General features: G+C 39.2%; 1 protein-coding gene across 2 annotated transcripts; it reads left to right on the forward strand.

Annotated features, from left to right (window-relative positions):
* The first annotated feature begins 487 nt into the window (after nt 1–487).
* On the forward strand, nt 488–23407 carry LIPJ (lipase family member J). 2 transcript variants are annotated; one of them, XM_044662954.1, is made up of 9 exons: nt 488–592; nt 5293–5410; nt 7411–7609; nt 17326–17435; nt 17762–17898; nt 18193–18339; nt 20374–20445; nt 21524–21595; nt 23174–23407. In XM_044662954.1, exons 1-9 carry the CDS (start codon nt 488–490, stop codon nt 23405–23407), a joined length of 1194 nt encoding a protein of 397 aa, XP_044518889.1. The 2 variants fall into 2 exon arrangements, with proteins under 2 accessions (XP_044518889.1, XP_044518890.1); XM_044662955.1 differs by lacking the exon at nt 18193–18339 and having other exon boundaries at nt 584–592.
* The last annotated feature ends 219 nt before the right edge of the window (nt 23408–23626 follow it).

Raw genomic sequence — 23626 nt, forward strand, 5'->3', positions numbered from 1 at the left:
TACCTGAAGATTAAAAAAACCCAAAACTTTACTATTTGTTTAGTCTTGTTGAACTAGAATGATCTGAAGCTCCCATTTAGTGGAGCCTGAATTAATGAGCTTTTACTATATTTAATAGTAATAATATTTTTTCATGTACCCATAGAATTGTCTTATGAACATTATCCCATTTGATCCTCACAATAACCCCAAGAGAAGGTGGTGTTATTAACTCCATTTTATAGATGAGGAAACTGAGGAAAATATGTTAAATGACTTGTCCGGAATCAGATGGCAAGTAAGCATCTGAGGCCAAATTGAAAACTGGGTCTTCCTGACTTCAGGCCCAGGAGTTCTAGGCACTAGATAGTGCTCTAGGTACTCCCCAAAAAACCCAAAAGGATCTCTGAAAAATTTGATTCTGTCCAAATGACTTCTTTCGCTCTGTTGAATGACTCAAGTCAACATCCACAGTACTGGCAAGCTTTTCCTTGTTGGCAGATTCCAAATGCAGTGCCTTTTGGTGGTGGTATCTTTGACCTTCTTTCTCGGAATGAATCATTGTTCTCCTCGATCCCGTAGAGATGTGAACCTGGAAGCAAAGATGAACATCGTAAGTTGTCTTTTAGAGAATCTGCAGCAGGGCTGAGGATGGAATCATAGATGGGAGATCAAGCTGTATATCCAGAAAATTACACAAATGAGCAGCACACACCAATGTTGGACTGCCATGAATTGGAGGTTCAGTGATGCAGGTTTTTTCTCCATTGGTGCAGGTCACAGCTCTTCTATGACAATAACCCTCCTTTATGTGATACCCCCAATTTCAGGGTGAGCTCCTAGAGAGCAAGTACTCATTGGATTTCCCTCTGGTCCCTCATTTCTTACCTTAACTAGACAGACTGCTGAGAAAAAAGAGGAGGTAAGTGTGTAGGAGAAGGTGTTTCTGAATGGGTTGCTTTGTGGTTGAAAGTAGAAAGAAATTAAATAAGTACCTAAAAACAGATTGAATGTAAAGGTTATCTTCTCAGAAAGTAAGGGGAAAGAGAAGCTAGGCTTCAAAGTATAAAAGGCAGACTGACAGGATTGAGCTTTTACAAATTTCCTTCCTTGGGAATTAGGGAAGATGATGACATATTAGATCCTAGAAGAGTTCTGTTCCTTCTCTCTCTAACACTTCATTAAGGTTCTTAAAAGGCATGAGAAACAACAGTAATAAACAAAAGAGAATCTGCTCCCAAATCCTTTATCTAGTCAAGGACTATAAAAAGGACTTCTAGAATCCTTCAAAGAACATTGTGGAGATAAGCTTATGTTCCCATATTCATTAATGTCCAACTCTTCGTGACCCCATTTGGGGTTTTCTTGGCAAAAATATTGGAGTAGTTTAACATTTCCTTCTCCAGCTCATTTTACAGATGAGGAACTCAGGGTTAAATGACTTGCCCAGGGTTACACGAGTTAATAAATATATGAGGACAGATTTGATTTAAGGAAGAGGAATCTTCCTCATTCTGGGCCTAGCACTCTGTTTACTATCTAGCTGCTCTAGAGAGAAGCTATCGTAGACAGAAAATGGAGTTCAAAATTACCGATTCTCAGTGGAGATGAGGCCAGGTGAATATTAAACAAAATCTTATCCCTGACTATTGTAGAAAATTGGACTGAGGTGAACATCTAGATGGTCTGTGTTCAACTCAGCAAAAAAGATAGCCTATGTTATTGATTGATTAGCTAAGAATTGGAAACAAAGTAGATGCCTACCAATTAGAGAATGGCAAAACAAATTATGTTACATGGATATAATGAAACATTACTGTGCTGTAAGAAATGATAGGTTTGATGTAACCAAGATACATGGAAAAATTATATATGAACTGATGCAGAATGAAGTAAGCAGAGCCAAGAAAACAACCTCCATAGCTACAAAATACAATTGATTGCAACAATATAAATAAAAGAACAGTGACACATCAAGAGATCAAAAGTAAATGTAACAAAATTATCAAGAACAAGCAAGATTTGAATGAAGAGGGATGAGGAGACATCCCCACCTACACTCTTTGTGGAGGTAGGAGGTGTACAGAGGTTACTCAATGCATAGTTTTTTGGAACTTTTTCAATATATCCGTCTGCTATATTAACCTTTTGTTCCTCTCTAGAAAATATTATTTGTCATATAGGATGACTCTGTAGGAGGAAAAGGGTGAGGGGTACTTAGGATAACTATGGTGTCATAAGAAACATAAAGTAATAATAAATACTTTCTTTTAAATGGAAAATATAAAACAAGTGCCACATTTATAAAAACATGCAACTAAGACCTGTTTCTTTGAAGATACCAGTAAAATAGTTAGCTAGTGTGATTTCTTTAAAAAAGAGGTAAACTAAACTTTTTTTTTAGCAAAGATAAAAAAGAGTTCACAACAAATAAAGTCATAATGGAAACAATCAGAAATTATATGCTGGGGCAGCTGGATAGCTCAGTGGATAGAGATCCATACTTGGAAACAGATCCTAGTTTCAAATCTCACTTTAGACACTTTCTAACCATGTGACTGAGTAAGTCACTTAATCCCAATTACTTAGCCCTTACCACTCTTCTGCCTTGGAACCAATACCTAGTATCAACTCTAAGACAGAGTAAGGGTTAAAAAAAAAAAAGAAGAAATGAAATAGTTCAGTATTCTTACATGGGGCATTCCTTCCCCTGTCTCCTTCTCTTTTGAGTGAGTGACTCAGGTCTCTTTCCTGTTCCATCAACAAGACACTCCATCTCTTGGCTGTGATCATTTTCTCTGGCCATTATTCCCTGTACCTGAAATGCTCTTTCCCTTCATCTCTACTACTTGGTTTCACTGATTTCCTGTAAGTCTAAAGTAAAACTCCATCTTCTGCAAGAAACCTTCCTTTCCCAATCCCTCTGAATTGTAGCACCCTCCTCCCCTGCCCCATCAATTTTTTTTCTTATTTATTCTTTATATAGGTTGTTTGTACTTATTTGGTTGCTTATTGTCTCCCTCAATAAATAATGAACTCCTCAAGGGCAGAAACTGTCTTTTGTCTTTTTATGTATCCTTGCTTTAGCACAGGGCTTGGCTAAATGCTTACTGACCGACTAAATGAAAATTTACAAAAATATAAAAAACCCAGACTAACAAAAGAAATAGATTATTTACATAACAGAACAATGAAAAAAGTTAAGCCTTAAATTAGCTTCTGGGAATGGGATGGAGATGAGAAGGAACAGGAAAAGATGGACTGAAAAATGAATTATATTAGCCATTCAAAGAAAAATTAATTCTAGTTTTTAATTTTATACACCATGCATAAAAATGGCTCTTCCCAACACTTTCTATGATAAAAATATGATCTTTTTATCTAAACAAGGGAGAGACAAAGCTGAGAATTATAGATCAATATTCCTGAGGAATATTAATCAAAAAATAGTCAATCAAATATTAATAAATAGTCCAGAGCAATATACCAAAGGTAGCATATATTATGAGTGGTCTGGATTTATACCATGTATGCAGGGATGATTAACCACACAATTCTATAAACAGATATTAAAAAGACTTTCAATAAAATCCATCTCCTAATTCTGTTAAAAAGTCCAGAAAGCAGAGGAACAAGTGACCTTTTTTTTTCACATGGTAAGTAGTAGCAATTTAAAGCCTAGAGAAAACAAAAGTGCTTTAAAAAAAAAGGATTAAATGTCTACAATAAGATATGGGGATTTTGGAAAAGGATATTTATCGCGACTATTATTTATTTAATATTGACAGCTCTGGAAATGCCATCAGTAGAAATGATATTTAAAAGGAAATTGAGCAAATAAACATTAGGCATAAACAAAACAAAATTCCTCCTTTTTGCAGATACAATTGATTTAACTCAAAATCCCTAATATCTACAAAAAGTCAATAAAAGTAATAAAGTTGCAGTTGTTATAAATAACAATTTCTATGTATTTCCAACAAAACCTAAGAGATAGAAAGAGAAATTCTATTCTGAAGAACTGCAAAATGTATAAAATACTTGGAATCTTTCTATTAAGACACAATTGAAACTCTAAGAATACAACTTGAAGACCTAGAAATAATGAGATTGAAGTAATTGGAAAATATTCATGGATAAGTTGTACTAATGTGAGAAAAATTAAAGTGCTACCTAAAATAATTTATTTAATGTCATGCTAATCTGAAAACCTTAGGATTATTTTATAAATCTAGAAAAATAATAATAAAATCTCCCTATGGAATAAAAGTTCAAGAATTTCAATATAAAAAATAAAAGAAAGAAAGAAAAGGAGCTAGTAGTATCAGATCTCAAAGTATACTACACAACAGAAATCATAAAAATGATACGATACTTGAAAAACAGACAGGTCAATCAATGGAACAGATGATGTTCCCATTACGCAGAAACAAATTAATTTGGTAGCCTAGTGTACCCCAAACCCTTAATCACTGGGGGAGGGATTAATCATTTGATAGAAACTGGAAAGCAAACTGGTAGAATTTAGGTCTAGATTAGCATTTGACAGTATATGCCAAGGAATGCTCCAAATAGATATATGATTTGGATATAAAAGATGATATCAATCAAATTAGAGGGGGAGGGAAGGAAAAAAATCTACCTTTTTGATTTATGGAAAAGGGAAGAGTCCATGACCAAAAAGAAACCAGTAAAAATAAAATGAACATTTTTGGTTATATGAAATGTAAGAATTTTGTCATAAACGAAATCAATGCAGTAAAAACTAGAAGGATAACTGAAAAAAAAGAAATCTCTGCATCAAATGAATCGGTTGAAATGTATAAGAAAAGCTGCCATTCTCTAATATATGTGTCCAAAAGATATAGTGGCAACTTTGAAAACAAGACAGTAAGTCCAGTATAAGTCTAAAGCTTAAATAAAAGAAAGAGGGAAAGGATCCGTCTGCACAAATTATTTCTAGCAGCTCTTTGTAGTAACAAAGAATCGAAAACTAAAGGGCTGCCCCTCATCTGTTGGAAAGCGGGGAATGGCTAAATACATTATGGCATGTGAATGTAATGTAATGTTATTGTTCTAAAAGAAATGATGAAATAGATGGGTTGGGGGAAGTCTGGGAAGTTTTGGGTGAACTGATACAGAGTGAAGTGAGAAGAATCAGAAGAATATGCAATACCAATAGCGCCACAGAAAAAAGGATTGTACATGAAATGGTGTATATTTTCTGTGTATATGCAAAGGTCTATTCCACTTGATGTTTGTTAAGCTCAAGATAAAAATAAATTCATTAAAAAATTCCTTTTTCTTCCTCAGAGTGAAATAATAACATATTGGGGATATCCCAGTGAAGACTATGAGGTTATGACTGAAGACGGTTATATCCTAGGGATTTATAGGATTCCTTATGGAAAAAATCATACAAACAATTCAGGTAGGATTTAATTCAAAATAAATAAGAGACTGTCTCAGACTTGAAGTACTTGCTTTTCAAAAAGAAAAAAAAAATCAGGTGAGGACAAGGATTTTTAGGTAAAATAAACATGAAACCCCATTAGTCTTCGACGTATCTAAATGAAAAGGGAGAGTCATTTTGCACTGACTTCTTATTCCCAGAAAGACTTGATAGGGATAGTGGACATGTTGAGGATGTACTGAACTGTTCCACCACTCCTTTTTTTATCCTCTAGGTCACTTGCCTTATAAGTGCAGCCCTTTCGGATGCCTTTTCCCCTTGTCTAATTTGCCTTGGTAATTGTTGCTTTCATTGCCATGACAACGGGTAGGACTGTGACAGGTGAAGTCTCTTCCTATCCCCCTTCTTGATCCTCCTCCTAGCTATGGCCTCATTAGTGATGAAGATGCAGCTGGGGACTAGCACTGAGTCTGTTTGGCTATCAGGATGAGAGCCTCTTCCCTGATCTCCTTCCCAGAATTCTTTCTTTGGCTGTTGGTATGATTCCTCACTGGATGCGAATCTGGTCAGATAATAAGAAATCTTGACTGCCTTCATGCAATACACAGGGATTAAGCTGTGAATGAGCATTCGAAATATATCATCAACCTGACAAAGAGGGTGCAGGAGACATAATGTGTGGTGGGGGAAGTGGGCCTAGTTTTTCTGAGGGGGTCTGGAGAAGACAAACGTAGGCAAATGAAACCTTAAAGCTTTAGGAAAGGGATTAGGAAATATAGGAGGAATAAGGGCTCTAGGCCCCATGGGAAAACAGAGCCCAAGATACTAGAAAAGACGCAGGAGCATCAGTGGGCCAATAAGAGTGAAGCTAATGAAAGCAGTTTGTGAAGATTCACTGACCGTTAGTCAAAGACTTCTGCATTTCTAGCTTCCTTAGGCAATGACTGCTAAGTAGAGTTAACCACATTTTCAACATCCATAGTTGGGACCACAGAGGATGGTGGTGGTGGTGTTAAACCAGGGACCTGATGATTGAGTGAGTGGCCTCCTTAGAATTCATTGGGTTCTTATGGCTTTGGCTTTGATCTGTGGAATTCTAGTTGAGTTCCTGGCCAGCAGACAAGTCCTTTCTTCTAGGCCCCGTCCTTCCCAACTTCATGGCAGTGCCTCTGTGGGAGTTACAAAAGGATGAGAGAGAGGTCAGACACTCAGATGGCTTCTGCTTGTGGAAAGGTTGAGGACAGAGAACATTGGCTCAACTCGAGAAAGGGGTGGTTCCAATGGATCATTCAAAATATGAATAGATTTATATGAAGTCCTTTCTAAACTGTAAAGTCATCTATAACCATGATTCATATTCAATTATGAAATATTGCATATCCCGATGATGAACCACATAGACCGATTCCAGGTGACCAGACCCTGCTATTCCTCATGCATACTGCCGAGTCATTTGCTAGAGCTTACACTTGAACGTTCCTCCTTCTCCTCTGGGTTTCTGGGCCTGCAACGCTGGCCTTCCACTGGGTTGGACACTCAATAAGCTTTTGAGAGCAGGCAAGATCATTTAGAACATTTTCCCTGTGAGGAAAATTCTTGGAATTTCAAAAATTGAGTTTTTCAATTTAACAATTTGCAAACCAGAAACTGCCTTTGGTGATGCTGAACTAAGTCACAAAATCCCAGAAATTTAGGGTGGCAAGGTTGGTACCATGAGATTGGGGCCTTGCACCGATTGTGTCTTAATGAGAACTTCTCATAGTTTCTTTTTCATTTTAATGAGACAGTGTAATTGCTTGCCCTACTGGACTTACACTTAGACCCCTTTTAATGTCCTACATTAAGTAGCTCTAAAATGTTTGAGAGCTTTGATTTTTACCAAATACATTTGCCCTTTTTGGGAACAAACCCAAGCATTTAGCTCCTTAGATTTTATTCAGTTCTGGGTTTCAGACAAGAAGTTTTCTGGTCCAATAGTGTTTACCAGTTTTGAAGCTGTCTCCATGTTTTTCTTTCAGATCCGAAGCCTGTCGTATTCTTACAGCATGGCTTGCTGACATCAGCCAGCAGCTGGATTTCAAATCTACCAAACAACAGTTTAGGCTTCCTTCTGGCAGATGCCGGATATGATGTGTGGATGGGGAACAGCCGAGGAAACACATGGTCCAGGAGACACGCATTCTTATCAACAGATTCAGATAAATATTGGGCTTTCAGGTAGGAAATAAGGAAATGATGTCCAGATTGCCTTATAAATATAGTAAATAGTTTTTGACTTTAAGAGAGCATGAAAGTATGGCATTCGATCTGTCTCTGGCCCAAAGTGGTAAAAATCTGGCCCAAACGAACAGCTCTAATTTGATGACAATTACAATTTGTATCCTCAGCCTGAGATTCAGCACTCCGAACAGCTCTTTACATCACTCAGACTGGAGACATTTTCCTCCTTCATGATTCGCTTTTGCTTTAACCTGCTGTTACTCATCACCTTTTAAAATCCAAGGTGAGGCTCATGATGAGAACTCCTGTCTGCCTTCAGAGAGACAACTGATGCATATATTTTTCACTTTTACTTGCCTTTTTTCATGCCACATGGATAATATAGAAATAATGTTTCGCATGACTTTTTATGTAGAATGAGCATTCTTTTGCTTGCTATCTTGATGGGTAGGGAAGGGGCTGGAGAGAGGGAAATAATCTGGAACTCAAGAGAAAAAATTTTTAAGTGTTAAAAAATACTAGAATAAAATCTAAACTGTCTAAACTAAGCTCTCTCTTCTGTTTCTTTGGTCTCTGCAGATAACTCTTCCTTTGCTTTCTCATCATAATTGTTTACCTTTTTGTATTCAGAATGTCTTTCTTGAAATCTTCCTGGTCTCTCCTTTATATAATTTGATGCTTATTATTCCTTTTCTGAACACTTTGAAAATGCCAGCTCAAGAGAGAGGATTCCTCTCAGGCTCTGCCCTGTATCCTTGTCTTTTTCTATCACAATCTTTAATCCAAAATGCTCACTTCCCCACTAATCTTTAATCCAACAACCAGATCCTTCTTATGGGTAGGAATCAAATCCAGAATAGAATTTGCCCTCATTGGTTATTCCTGCTTTGAGAGATGAAATTATTACTAAAATCAGTCAAGAGGTTATTAGTGACTCTATTCTTGTCAGAGAGCACCAGTTGATATCCAGGTAATTTGTCTCCCTTTTCAGAGAAATCGTACTAATATTTTATTGTTATGGTGTGTTTGAGAGGTTCGAGAGTGTGTTTTAGGAGGTGTTTGGGAGCTTGTGTTTAAGGGGGTGTTCATGGAGACCGTAATCTCTGATGTGAAGGATTTTCAGGGTTACTCTTCTAACTTGGTGGCTACCTGTCCACCCAACTTTCACCTGTGACTCCAAGAAGTTGTAGCATATCCAGTAGCCACACTCTGGTAGAACCATCTCAGCAGATGGGCTAAACCAAATTGAAGATAAGCAACAAACCTCAAACCCTTTGGTGAGTTAGCAGATGTCTTGCCCAAGCATCTGAAGATTTTCCCTGGTAGAACAACATGTTCCAATGGCCATGAATGTGGCTGCAGTAGGAGGTGGAGAGTGCTTACGGCTTAGTCATACATGGAAGATACCAAGGCTGTCCACTGCATCCTCAGTCATCACCAGCCATCTTGACTCTTGTCTTGCCACTGGACTTTGATGACAACGGAAGAGTGGACTTTGTCCAACTCTGCCTCATCTCAATCTATTTAATGAGTGAATTAAAATATCACCCCATGAAGTCATTGGTCTTCTTAAAAATGAAGGACAAACATCAACCAACATTCTAGGACTGTGATTTGTTTCCCACTTGTATTTTTCATGTGTTTTTCTAGTGATTACAAATCAGTGACTTTCAGTCTCTCTCTCTCTCTCTCTCTCTCTCTCTCTCTCTCTCTCTCTCTCTCTCTCTCTCTCCATTCTTTTCTACACTCAAATGTTCTTTCCTCTGATTCCTATATTTGCTCACATAAGTTAATCTACTTAATGACACCACTCTATCTATTCTACTACTTTTCCAATAAGCTGCACCTTTCTAAAGCTCTAGCCTAGACATAGGTCTATCCCACTAAGTCTCCACAATACTTATGAAACCAAATTTGCATTCTTTTGGGGGGATGACCACTTAATCTTATTTAAAAGTTTAAAAATTTTAATGATATTTAAAAATTTTTAATAATCCAGGAATAAGAAAGAAGCTTGTATAAGAAACTCTGAAATGTATGTAGTGTTTGCTTTTGAAAACAAATACGTGTTATATCTTATATGTATCATTATATTAATTATATGGTATGATATGATGCCATACCATATCATGGCCAAACACTATCATATCATATAGCATTATATTATGCTATATCAAATAGTATCTATTATATGTAACCCCGAGATGGTGTTAGAGACCTCAATATCAACTCATTGTTTATTTTTCTGAAGTCTAGAAAATCATCCTATGAATTTCTACTGTTCTTTCCCTGTGATATTTCAGGGACATTAGTAATGCCAATTATTCATGAAGGTCAATAAGGTTCAGAGATCCTAGGCTAGAGAAGAAATTTTTGTTTTTCTTTCTCCTAGGCAAAGATTGGACTGTCTTATGGTACACTCTTTAAAGGCCTTCCTAGTCACTAGTTTTCCTTTGATCCACGCCATCTGAAATAGACAAGCAGAATTCAGTTTAAATTAGCTCATTTTTTTAATCTAGATTTTAGAAAATCATTAATGTTCAAAACAATAAATAAAAAGGGACCTAAAAGGGCAGGAAACTCAAGAAGGTGATTTGCATTGGTTTGTCAGACAGTGACGAGGCAGGGAGAAGAAGATAATGGGTCATGGACAATTTATTAGGCTGTAGGAGCAATGCAGGGGAGGTGCAGTCAGGAAAGTCCTATTCAAGTAAATGATTCCATAAGATGGTCACTGAACAAGGCAAGGCTCCAGCTATTCATGCTCCTGATCAGTCTAGGTGAGCAACACCCTCCATTGGTCAGGAGCTCCCACTGTTCACAAGGGAATCCATACCCACCCACCCCCAAGCATAGCCCTTCAAAGATCCTGGACTCCTTCCTCCCATGGGGCTTGGACTCTTTCAATCTTTTTTTTTTAGGGTATAAAAATAGATTTCACACACACACTCACATACACACTCTTTCTCTCAGTTGAGCAAAGCAGTAATAATAAATTCCCTATTTGCTTGTGTCCTTTTGAATTTTTTTTGGTCATTTACTTGTATGTTTAAAGAAATGTCTCTTTTTGTATCTATCACAACCCACTCACCAACTACCACCCCAGCCCTTCCCTAAGCAGAAGCTGTCTCTCCCGACAAATGAGTGTATACAGCAAAGCAAAAGCAGGTGTGGGTCATGCCTGAGAATACACAAGTCATTGGGTATCTTGGGCCTCTCCCCTCTCTGTCCCAAGCAGGAAGGCATGTGTTATTGTCCGCATTTAAAGTCACTGTCTAAATTTTATCCATATTCTGTATGTTGTCTAGTGGCATCTGAGGCCTCCAGTTGCATGTTTTGATTCATCTCCTGGAAATCTCTGAGCATCTTTTCTAGTATTTTAAAAAATATATCATAGCTACTTTCTGTGGTATCTACCTCAGAGGGCATATGTAGGCTATTTTTTTCCTTCCCTTGCCCTTTTTTCATTAAAGAAATGCAAATACAGCACCAATATATTCTTGCCATTTCTTGTTGGCTATACTCTATTCTTTTTTTTTTTTTAAACCCTTACCTTCTGTCTTGGAACCAATACTATGTATTACTTCCAAGGCAGAAGAATGCTAAGGGCTAGGCAATGGGGGTTAAATGACTTGCCCAGGGTCACACAGCTAAGAAGTATCTGAGGTCAGATTTGAACCTAGGACCTCCTGTCTCTAGGCCTGACTCTCAATCCACTGAGCTACCCAGCTGCCCCAGATATACTCTATTCTTGATGATGAATGTTACTTCTGGGTAAACAGCTTCCTTCACTTGCCCAAATCTCCTTTTTTTCTCCTGAAACTCTTCCCTTTCATTTCTTTCCCAAGACTTCCTACTTTCTAATACCTGAATGAACTATGAGGTGATCCTGGATTCTCAGTACCGGTGACAATGGATTATGGGCTCTTCTAGTTTCTCCCCAGCTGAGAAGTCTTCAAATACCAGGATTGGCCTGTCCAGGCATCAGTCTAGCTCAGAGTAAAGAAATTCATCAGCAGAGGGTTGGCTTGACAATCCATGAAACAGACAGAAATAGAAATTCTCTACCCTTTGTGGCCTTCTTTTCATTCATTCCTAATGGCAGGAGAGACACAAAGGAGGCCACAAATCACACATTTCTTAGAGTAGCTACTGGTATTAATTTAACTTGGCATTCTGAATCTGAAATTGTTTTTCAGTGACCTAGGAGTATGTACACTCTTGGAGGAACTGACCCCCATCCTTAATGGCATTGTGATGATGAGTGAAATCAGAAAACATGAAGAAGTTGCCACTTATGAGGAGGGAAATAGCTCGTGGCTTCTTTTGGAGAGGTAAAGAAAGGAGTTGGTAGAATTCATCTTATTGTGTGCTTAGAGACAAAAATGAAACCACCCCATTTTATGGAACTCTTTGCTTCCTCCTCTTGTTGCGGTGGTAGGGAGAAGTATTAATACGTATTATTCTTAACATAAATTTAACAAATGCACCAGTAGTTCTAAGAATGAAGAATTATGACAAGCTTCACAGGAGCCTCTGGGCTAAGTCAGTGCAAACAGGTGAAGACCATATGTTGGAAAATATGAATCGTTACCAAGAAGCAGAAGATTTGTGGATTATTTGTAAGCTTCATGCATGTAGGCCATGAATATGCTCTTTGGTCCAACTGGTGGTATAGTGGACAGAGCACTGGCTCTCCCTAGAGTCCCGAAGACTTGAGTTCAGATCTAGTCACAGACATTTTCTAGATTTGACCCTGGATAGGTCATTTGACTTCTGAAAATCTCAGTTTCTTAATTTGTAAAATGGTGATAATAATAACACCTTCCTAATAAATTCACGCAATTAAGTGGTTCACATAAGATCATATATAAAGCGCTTTAAAAACAAACCCCTAAGTACTATGTAAATACTATTATAATTTCTTCAGTCATTCAATCTATAAATTTTTATTAAATTTTTAACAAGGCTTTGGATGTGATGAATCTCAAAATCTCAAAAATCCCCAAATGAAATCTGCAGTCTTACCGGATAGAAAAAATATTTATAGAGAGAGCAGTCATTTCAGACTTGGCTGTCTGTGCAGTCAGATCTCTGACCTGTTAGAATAAGTCTGAGAAAATTTCAAATCAGAAAAAAGTGTAAAGATAAGATCTATGCATTGACTTTAGTCCCAACTCTTAATGTCTCCCCTGTTATCACAAGAAAATGGGAAATGGTCAAAAGTCAAATCATGGGCTTTGGCATTGACTCAAGCAAAAGAAAAGTTCAGAGGCCCAGTCAGTGGTCACCAGGTGAAAGCCGTGTGACCAGAGGAAGACAGTATCGAATTTGGTTCAACAGACCTGAGGGCCAATGCTCCCTATGTGTGGGCCTCATGATAGTAGCTTTACTTCTCTAGGCCTAGAGTTAGATGGGAAAGCATTACAGAGGAGGAAGATGAGGCGTGATGGGTACAATCATCTCATAAAACAGGGGAAGGGAAGGGAGGAAATAATTCTCTGAAGAGCTCAGTATACCATCCAGTGGAGGCAAGGATTCTTAAGAGAATGTATACCGTAGATTATTTGGTTGTTGTCCTTTGGACTTGGAGAAGACCAAAATGATATCACTATGTTGGGGTCAACATATAGTGAGTCTAGTATGAGCTTGAAAGGCTGTACCACATGTTAGACACAAATAGCCCACATGGGCATTGGGGAGGGGGATGGCTCTAAGTTTGTGCATCTCACAAACTATTGTAACTCTGTCTTGAGCATAGTGCCTACTCTCATGTGGGCATGCCATTCCCAAAGGTCCTGAGTTGGTGTCTGTACTGTAGATAATAACAGAGGGAAAACAAAACAGGCGTGAAGGGAACTCCTTTGTTGGCATCTCTTATCACCAGTGCTGCTGCCTGCCTCATTTGGGCTGGACTATCTCAATGAATCATATCGTATTTACATTTCTTTTTTTTTTTACTATGAACTTTGGCATCTAAAAAATCCATAGCAAAACACCAAAGGAGGTTCGATGTGAAACCCACAAATTTCCATATTCATACCACTTGCTTCCAAAGAAAGCATACGAGTTCCACAAAGTCTTTCTCAAAAGTATTTTGCTTGTCTTCTTTTGAGCTTCCATCTGTCCTCTTCTAAGTATTTTACAAAAGGTTTCCATGATGTCTTTGAATTTTTCCCTTCATTCTTGTCAACCTCATTTTCCCCCAGAAAAACACTCCCCACCCCCCAAAAATCTTTTCTAACAACCATAGTCAAAACAAATCCACACGATGGCCAGGTCTAAAAAATATCCTTCTCCTTCTGTACTTTTTGTGCATCTTCTCTCTTTGAGAAGGTAGGAACCATGGGCATTATTGGTACTCTGGAACAATCAGAGTTCTTAAGCCTTACAAAGTAATTTTTCTTTACATTCTTGTTGTTCTTGTATAAATTATTCTCCTGGTTCTGCTCACCTCAGGCTTCATCAGTTCATTCTAGTGAGTGTTCTCTAAAATCATCTCTTTGGTTATTTCTTATGGTGCAACAATGTTCCATTCATTCCCTATTTAATGGACACCCTCTTGGATTCTAGTTACTTGCGTGTCCTTTTTTTCTCCCATTTTAATTTCCCCTTCATCACCAGAAAGTTTGTTTTCCTTGCAGTTATTCACCCCCAGGTGTTTATCTTCCTTAACACTCAGCTCCCCTGTTTTCCTTTGTTGTTTGATGTACTTCCACCTCACAATATGAGTATATATGCAATCTTCCTTTGTCCATTTCAGATAAGAGCGTGAGATTTACCCAGAATTCTCCTCATTCCTTCCTCCATATTTATATATACTTCTCATGCATTCTAATTATGAAAAATAGCTAATTCTTCCTCCTTCTGCCTTCTCTTTGCACTAATTTATTCTTTTCCCTTCCCCCCCCCTCTCTTTTTATCCCTTACTTTTCATCTTAGAATCCGTACTAAGTATCCGTTCTAAGGTAGAAGAGCAGCAAGGACTAGGCAATGGGGGTTAAGTGACTTCCCCAGGGTCACATAGCTAGAAAGTATCTGAGGCTAGATTTGAATCCAAGACCTTCTATTTGACTCTTTATCCATTGATCCACCTAGTTGACCTTCTTTCCTCTCTTAAAACTTTGAAAATTCACCAGTCTTCCTCCAACTTTTCTACTTCTTTCACTTAACTCTCTCATTACAACTTTAAAACATTAAGGTTCTGAAGGAACTCATTTCTTTTTTCTCCTGTGAGAATGTCAGTAAGACATTATTATACAGGCCTCTTCCACTTGCTTACATAAATCTCACTTCCTTGCTTTCTCATGTTTGCATTTTAAAGTTCCTATTCAGCTCTGGTATTTTTATGGGCAATACTTCAAAGTCCTGTATATCACCCAAAATCCATTTTTTCTCTTTAGGATTATAATCAGCTTTGCTGAGTATGTTTTTCTGGGTTGAAAGCCTGTTATTTTGCCTTTTGGATTAATGTATTCTGAGATCTCTTTGATATGTAATAGAACCTACTGTGCCTTATGGCAGGTTGACTGGTTTCTTGGTCCTTGAACAACCTTATACTGGATACAGACTGCTTTTTCTTTGATAAGGGAGCTCTGGATTTTAACTACAGCATGCCTGGACTGTTTCCCTTTGGGGAGATAATTGGTTCTCATCTGTGATCTAATAGATCTGGTCTGTTTTCATTTATGATTTCTCAAAATATTGTTTCCAGGCTTTAAAAAATATCCTGGTTTGGGGGAAAAATAATTTAGTAGTTGTAAATATGATGTATTTTCTTCTATTTTTCAATTTTTAAAAATATTGCTCTAATATTTCTGTCTTTTCTCATCTAGTTTTGAGCCCATTATTTGGATAGTTACCACTTACTCTTTTAACATATTCTTCTAACTCTTTAAAATTGTTTTTAACTTCTCGCTTCATTTCCTCCTACATTTTCTCTCATATTTTTTTCTTTTGTTTTTGCTTGTGGTTATGAAAGTTAATCTTTTTTTTTTCATTTCTGCATGGTCAATAATTGCATTGTCAAGATCTTCTTCGGTTTTCTCATCTATTGAAGTACAACGCTAATGTCGTTTATTATTGTAAGGGTGGTTCTTGATGAAAACCCGAGAGGGAATAAGTTGGCTTTCACATATAATACTTTCTGTATTTGTAATCCCACAACAGACCAAGAGATACAGTGTCTCTGATATCCAACTGTATCTATTGGTTATTGATTGGAAAAGAAAAGAATATTACTGAATGGAACGAGTTTTAATCTTGGAGTCTCCTCAAATTTCTTGCCTCTCATCTTTGAATAACTAAAGATTTGGTAATAGTCATGTATACAGAGATAAAGCCTCTAATACAGAAGCTTCATTACCCTAGGTGTTTATTAGTTTCATTCATGCCCTCCTGTATGGAGTCTATACAAAAGAAGGATTCTGGATTGACGAAAAGGTTCTAAAAATGCTGTCTATAGAAAACTTTGTGCTAATTGTAATGAGCATCAGAAAGCCTCCTCAGTGAAACCCACTGGTTATTTGGAAGGAGTTGAGCCACCCCCATTGGAAAAACAAAGTGGAGAGAAAACACCTGGTTCAGATTTTCATATCAATCATGAGCTTTTATTATGCCTCCATTATGTGGGAGGCCCTGGTGATACAATAACAAAAGTGGAAAGGGCCCTACCTTTAAGGCACCTACATTCTATGGAGGGAAATAGTATTATGAACGTGTATATTAGTTCATATATAATAAGCCAGAGAAACAAAAATGAATGATAACAAATGCAAAGTGAATACTTGCACCTGAATGGACAGTACACGGAGCCATCCTTATGTGTGCATATGTTTCTCTGTTGTCTCTCTGCCTCGGTCTTTCTCTCTCCCTCAGGTGAATAGTGACACAGGTGATCAGTGAGTTGGGTCCACAGAAGAGAGTTAAATTAGGGGAGGGGATCGGGCTACACCACATTTAGAGTTACATCATTTCTCTAGCAATAATATCCTCCCACTGATATTATATGGCTAAAAATCGTGGAATACCATGATATTAGAAGAGTTAAAGTACAGTTGATCCAAAGGGCAATGGAGCAAACCACAGTGAGGATAATTAGTCTGTAGAATATTACAAAAGAAGTGGCAGAAAGAATACCATCAAGGACCTAGCTGGGGAAAGAGGTGGGTTGATTATATATAGAAAACGTGAGGTAGTGGCCAGAGAGCCGTCCTGCTAAATGGATCTCTCTAAGATTTTGTAAGAACAGGAAGGAGACCTCGGCATATTGGATGCAGAATCCCTAGAATGTCAGGAGTGAAAACCGAACAGGGTGGGAGACACAGGGGAGTTTCCATTTCCATGGTCAGTGGAGGGCATTGGGGCGATGTGGTGATGCTAGTTCATAGCCCAGCTGCATATATCCAAAGAAGCACAAACGTTCTCCTTGTGAAAAGCACGATCTCATCAATTTTGGATATTTCCCTTTGTGAGTATTCTTAGGATGCTTCATGTATATTTATTTTCTTACTCAATCCCCTGCAGGCCAGGCATAGCCTTATTTCTTCCCTTGGTATTCAGGGAGTATCTAATAAGCTGCTGCCAATCCAGAAGGGCTCTAATGTTACACCGAGAGGGGGACCATAGCTGTCTTTTTTCTCCTATATGTAGCTGTGATTTTCCATATATTGAAATTACATAAGAGTGTTATGTGTCATATTTTCTCTTTGCAGTTTTGATGAAATGGCAATATATGACCTTCCAGCTACGATTGACTTCATTGGGAGGAAAACTGGACAAGAGAAAATGTATTATGTAGGCCATTCCCAAGGCACTACTATCGGTATGCGAGGAATGTATGTTGTGTCCTTGTGTTACATCTTCAGTGTCAGTAAAAGCTATTTTTAACTGGCTCAAGGTTGAGCCAGTAGAACACACTATGAAAGAAGATCTGGCATCTTTGAAAGGGCTATAATTCTTTCCCCTCCTTGGCAGTACTGGACCAAGCACGGGTGGCCTCCATTCACCATCCAGTGCCTCTCCTAGTCTGGAAGAACATTAATGGATGGAGGAGGGAAGCTATTTGAGTCTAGTTCTCCTGTTGGGACTCTTTCCATGACTTGTACTGTCTGATGATTTCTTACTAATTGCTATCTTGTTCTCTTTTAGCCTTCATAGCATTTTCCACTTTGCCAAGGCTGGCTCAAAGAATCAAAATCTTCTTTGCATTAGCTCCAGTTATCACCATTCGAAACACAACGAGTCCTTTGATTAAAACTGCATATGCTTTAAGGACGTTGCTCATGGTATGCTATTCTTTTTGCTTGAATAATTGCAACATCCAAAGTTTGAAGTGTATTGAGACCAGAGACAGTTACCAAAAATAACCAAGATACAAATTAACAGGGCCACCCACCAGACTTGGAACTAGAAAGATCTGAGTTCAAATCCTACTTATTGGTAATGTGGTCCAATAAACGATAAAACCACTTAACTAACATTGAAATAATCCACTTTGCTGAGAATGTAGTAAAAATATAACTGGTTTTCCTACCTAAGTGTGATTTTCTAAATGTAGGTAATTTAAATTAATTTTACAGGTCATTTCTGGCAAACGAGAATTTTTGCGAAATTCCTTTTTTAACCAATTCATTGGCACCAAGATTTGCAGCGTACCTCATTTGGACGCCATTTGCAGTAGCTTTTTGTTTCTGCTGTGTGGATTTGATTTCAAAAATTTAAATGTCGTGAGTAAGAAAACGTAGCTGAGGAGTAGTTACGTTGTTGTTTTTTTTAATGCATTTTCTTTTAAAAAATGTGTTTTGTTTTGACCCAACAAGTCACTTCTCGATAAACCTCTCTCTATTATTTTTCCTTTGGGAAAAAATATCCATACCAAACCATTTAATACAGGGTTTTCAACCATTTCCTACTTCTAGATGGGTGTTTAGTTCTAGACCCCACAACTTGGAAATGTACTCGAAGTGTGTGAGGATCTTGGGGATTAGGTAGCAGGGGAAAGACCTTGCTTGGGTTGGTGTCATTTGAGGTTTGATTGGAGTAACTGGAGTTCATTAGTTTGAAAAAGAAAAGAGTTGGGGAAGCCATGTCAGATGGCACTTGCTAGCTGCATGTACCATCACCCTCGCCTTAGTGACAGGCATCAGTTACTATCCTCACCTGTAGCTGCTGGCCAGTTAGGCTCCTGGGACCTCCAGCCAAGCCCTAGAAACAGTAAAATCTGGGCCTCTTGCCTCTTCCAGTCACTACTGGGTCATGGCGGGCTGCACTCTCCGGACTGGCCCCATCAGATTCGATCTGAGAGCTGGGCTTGGTTTTTTTTCTCCAGAGGCAGAATTAGAAATAATGCATGAAGGTTACAGGGAACCAAAGTAGGTGCAATAGAAAGGAAACCCTCACAGTTAGATACCTCAAAAAATGGGAACATTAGAAAATAGAGGATTGCCCCGCAGCAGAGGTTCCAAGCAATACTGATGGACCCTTTGTCAGGAATGTTGGTCGGAACGTCTTCTAAGTTTGCTTCCAAATGAGATTCGGTGGTCTAAATGGAAGTTGCTTTGAAGAGTTATTCAGCCTTTTTTGAGGCAAGGCTTCCCATTCTGTTTGTGTCAAATTTCTGATGCCTTTGGATGTTGTCTTCTTCTTCGAATTCTAGCTCTGTAACTCTGTAGCTGAATCCAAGGTACACAACTTAACTCTGCCTTCCCAGTCTATATGATCCAGCCAAAGGAGCCATCTTGTTCTTTATCCCCAATACCTCATCTCTCCCTTAGAGCCATTGGCTAGTCCATCCCCTGCAGGCGTGGACAGTTCTCCTGTCACATCTCTGCCTCTTAGACTCCTGGGTTTTCTTCCAAACTGCTCAAGCACCAGCCCCCCTCTCAGATGAAGCCTCCCTCAGACCCTCTCTGCCAGCTCTGCCCCTGTCGGTTTCCCAAAGGGCCTTGGGATTACCATCTATATATTCCAACATGGACCTGTTGTCTCTATGGAAGTCATCAAAGCTCTCGGAGGGCAGGAATTGCTTTTGTCTTTGTAGCTCCAAGCCTGATACTTGGTAGGTACTGAAAAATGTTTCTTCAGGGATTGGTGGTCCCATTGATGGGTGCCTAGCAGGGGGATTTAGGATTCAAAAGCTATGAACATTTTAGCTACTTTCTCTATGTAATTTTAAATTGCCGTCTCAGGAGTAGACCAATTCCCAGCCATTCCGGCAGTGCCTTACTGGGCCTGTCCTTCAACAGTCCTTTTGATGTTGACTCCTTTCATCTTCTGTCATCCTTGCCTGCTCTTTCAGTGAATTTTCAGCCATCCACACAGACAATATCGATACTCCTGGCAGCATGCCCTTGGGACATATGTGGGAGTGACCTGGAAGTGCATGTTTTACTCAGGGACTCCTTTGATATACTGGAGTATCAGGTCATCGTTTTCTCAAAAGCATCCTTCATTTTTTAGAAATTGTCCTGCTTAGGTGTCCCCAAATGCTTCACAATTTGAAATGGAATTTAATGGGGCAACAGCTGGGTGGCTCAGTGGGTTGAAAGCAAGGACTCGAGACAGGAGGTCCCAGGTTCAAATCTGGTCTCAGATCATTCCTCCCTTTGTGACCCTGGGCCTTTGCCTAGCCCTTACCCTTCTTCTGCCTTGGGACAATACACAGTCTTGATTCAAAGGCAGAAGGTAAGGTTTTGTTTGTTTGTTTGTTTGTTTGTTTAAAGGAGATGGGATTTAATGTGAAAATATTTTTCCCCACCCAGAGTCGCTTAGACGTGTATTTATCACAAAACCCGGCTGGTACTTCAGTTCAGAACATGCTACATTGGCTTCAGGTAGGATTCTTCAAGAACCTGCACACACCTTCATTCACACGGAGCCATTTTTGGCTGACTCCCTGGGAAACACGTCTCCCCTTCACTTCCCTTTGCCTGCCTCTTCTCCTTGATCCAGGTCTCTGAAGGGCCCTGAATCAGGAGGTTTGCCTGGAAAGTCATGCCCAGGCCAAGGTGTTTCCTCCCTGTACTTTCTCTTTGTGACCAGGCCCTGTACACAGAAGAATGACCCACCTTGGGCAAGAACCCCAAGCCCTGTCAGATAGCCCTGCTAGCTGCATATACCCTAACCCTCGCCTTAGTGACTGTCCTCACCCATAGCTGCTGGCTAGTTAGGCTGCTGGGACCTCCAGTCAGACCCCTAGAGCTACCTAGATCAGGGCCTTTTGCCACTTCCAGTCACTGCTGGGTCATGGCAGGAAGCACTCTTGGGACTGGCTCCATTTAGCTTCAACTCAATAGATGTTCTTTGGTCTTAGTCCAAAGGAAGCCCTGGGGACGGTGGATCCTATCTGCTGCCCAGGAGCCTCTTGTCCTTGGTGTGATTAGGGATCAGCCACTGAGAGGAAGGTGCTATTTTTATGCCCATTTTACAGATGAGAAGCTGAGGCAAACAGAGATTGAGTAACTTACCCAGGGTCATACAACTAGTATGGGTCTGAGGATAGTTTTGAACCCAGCTTTTTCTGACTCTAGGTCCAGTGCTCTATCCCCTGTGCCACTTTCTATGGGTGTGACTCACCTCTGGAAGCCTCAGTGTCCCCACCTATTAAGTAAGGGGGTTCTAGTAGGGATTCTAATTCTATTCTAATTCTAATTCTATTAGGGTCCTCGTCTAGCTCTAAGCCTATGATGTATTATTCCTGTTGCTCAATCGATGGATACCTAGAACTGAGGCAGCTTAACCAAAGTTGCCTTTTGTTGTTAGTTAAAAGCCATTAAAAAGCCCAAACCCCAATCCCCAAAGACTACTTGAGAAGAACAGATATTCTACACGAATGAGCTTCTCCCTTGTGGTGGGTGCCCGGCATTCCCAGCTCTCTCTGGCTCTGTGCTGATTTGTTTTATTTCATTGTAGGATTATGCCACGGGTGATTTTAAAGCTTTTGACTGGGGTAATCAGGACTTGAATATAATGCACTTTTACCAGGTAAAGGTCCAAAGGAGTGGGTGGAGGAGATGAGACATTGTGCTTGGGCTTCACCCTAGGGTGGGCAGGGGAGGAGACCCACTGAGCTCAGCTGGTGGCCCAGACCACCAAGGTGCCCTTTCTTCCCAGTGGGATGGTGACCAAGGCTTTGCCAGGATTACCCCGGACAATAACCAAAGACTGTCTGGTAATCCACAGCTCAGGAGAGGGGATTATTGGGTCCCACTGAATTACCATGTACAGCCGATCCCAGATCCCAAGGCCACAATCCGGCACTCACTCAGGCATCCTCAAATGCTCGCTTGAGTCAGGGCACCTTTGCTGCTTCCAACCTCTGTGGCACGGGACGGATCACTAACCAATCTGGGCTTCCACAGTTTCTCAGTCTGTAAAATGGGGGCTTGGATCAGACGAACTCCTTATGGTCCCCTTTAAGTGCCAGATGTGTGCTCTGTGTATGTACAATATTGTACTAAATGTAAGATAGTCCTGCCTTCGAAGGCAAGAAATATGGACTTACAGGCCTGAGACTAGAAAGGAACAAGATGACAGAGTCCAACCTTGTGTGGATTCAGAAAGAAATCAGGCATAGCATCCTTCTTTTCATGCTCTCTGCACTGAAATATTAAACTCTATTAATCAAGAAAAATGGGGAGAGATCTTTTTGGGAGACCCCGAATGCCTGTGGAGGGCCATAGCACTTTGTGTGTTAGTTCCATCCCTAAAATTCTCAGGCTTCTCTCAGTTTCTCAAGTCTGGATGAGGTGACAAAATACTGACCTCTGCACATAGCTGGTGGCTTCCTCAAGTCAGTGACCTGAGTGGATCCAGTTCCTTTATCCTTTGGCCTGCCCATGAATAGAATTCCTTTTGGTCAGATGATGGGGCCTCCGCAGAGCTTTGCTTTTGGGTATCCAGGCTTAAGGCACTTCCTACCTAAATACTAAATCCTGAAACAAATGTATCTTCCTGGGGTGGACGGTGCCTTTGTTTGTATTGGAGGGGCCTGGGTAGAAGAGGCAGGATGTCCTGGGCTGATTGAGGCCACAACTCCATATGTGGCATGATTGGGCTGTAACTTGAAGTTGAATATGCCTCGATAGCCATTTGTGCTTATAATCATTCTGGAAAATTTGGTGGAAGATTCTCCTATTTCACAAATGCTCTATCTCCCCTCTGTAGAAGGTCTGTACATTTTGGATTAGGACCAACTAGTCAAGCTCCCTTCGTATAGCACTCTGATTTTTCAGCTTTCTTTCAAAAGGATATTAATCTCTGTGCCTTCATAATTCTTTAAAGTTATGAATTTTATAGAAAATATAAATTTTTTATAAAATAAAATGAATGAGTAGAATAAATATATAAGGATATATTTATTAATAAATAAAATAAAACAATTTTTATTTATATTAAAATAATAAAAAATTAATCAAAAAGATTTTTTAAAAGATTTTTTTCTCTTAAAATGGCTCATTCTAGAACCCATTTAAAATAGGTTCATTTCCTCATTTAAAGAAATAGAGTCTTCTAATGTATGGCTTCCTATGAAATCTCTTGTTTCTCCTCGTTTTAATTCAGAGTACTCCTCCAGCATACAATGTGTCAGAAATGCAAGTGGCCACCGCAGTCTGGAGTGGTACGCAGGACTTGTTGTCAGACCCAGATGATATCAAAGAATTACTGCCTAAAATCACAAACCTCATTTATCACAAGATAATTCCATCCTACAATCATTTGGATTTCATTTGGGCAATGGATGTACCTTGGGAAATTTTCTATGAAATCATTATTATGATAAAAAAAACACTGTAAGGTGCTCTGATGGGGCTCCCTAAAATCCAGGCTCTATTGCAATCCTATTAAAATATCATTTGTTTTCTTAGACCAAAGGATCTTAGACCTTCCTCCCCTGCTTCTCTAATATATTAGATTGAGATAACCCAGTTCCTTTATTTTTTGGCCTGCCATTATAGATGACTAGTGCTCCTTTGGTAAGATAGTGGACTCTCTGCAGAGCTTTGTCCTTGGATA

The sequence above is a fragment of the Gracilinanus agilis genome, chromosome 2 (genome assembly GCF_016433145.1).
Source record: "Gracilinanus agilis isolate LMUSP501 chromosome 2, AgileGrace, whole genome shotgun sequence".
Taxonomy (NCBI): Eukaryota; Metazoa; Chordata; class Mammalia; order Didelphimorphia; family Didelphidae; genus Gracilinanus; species Gracilinanus agilis.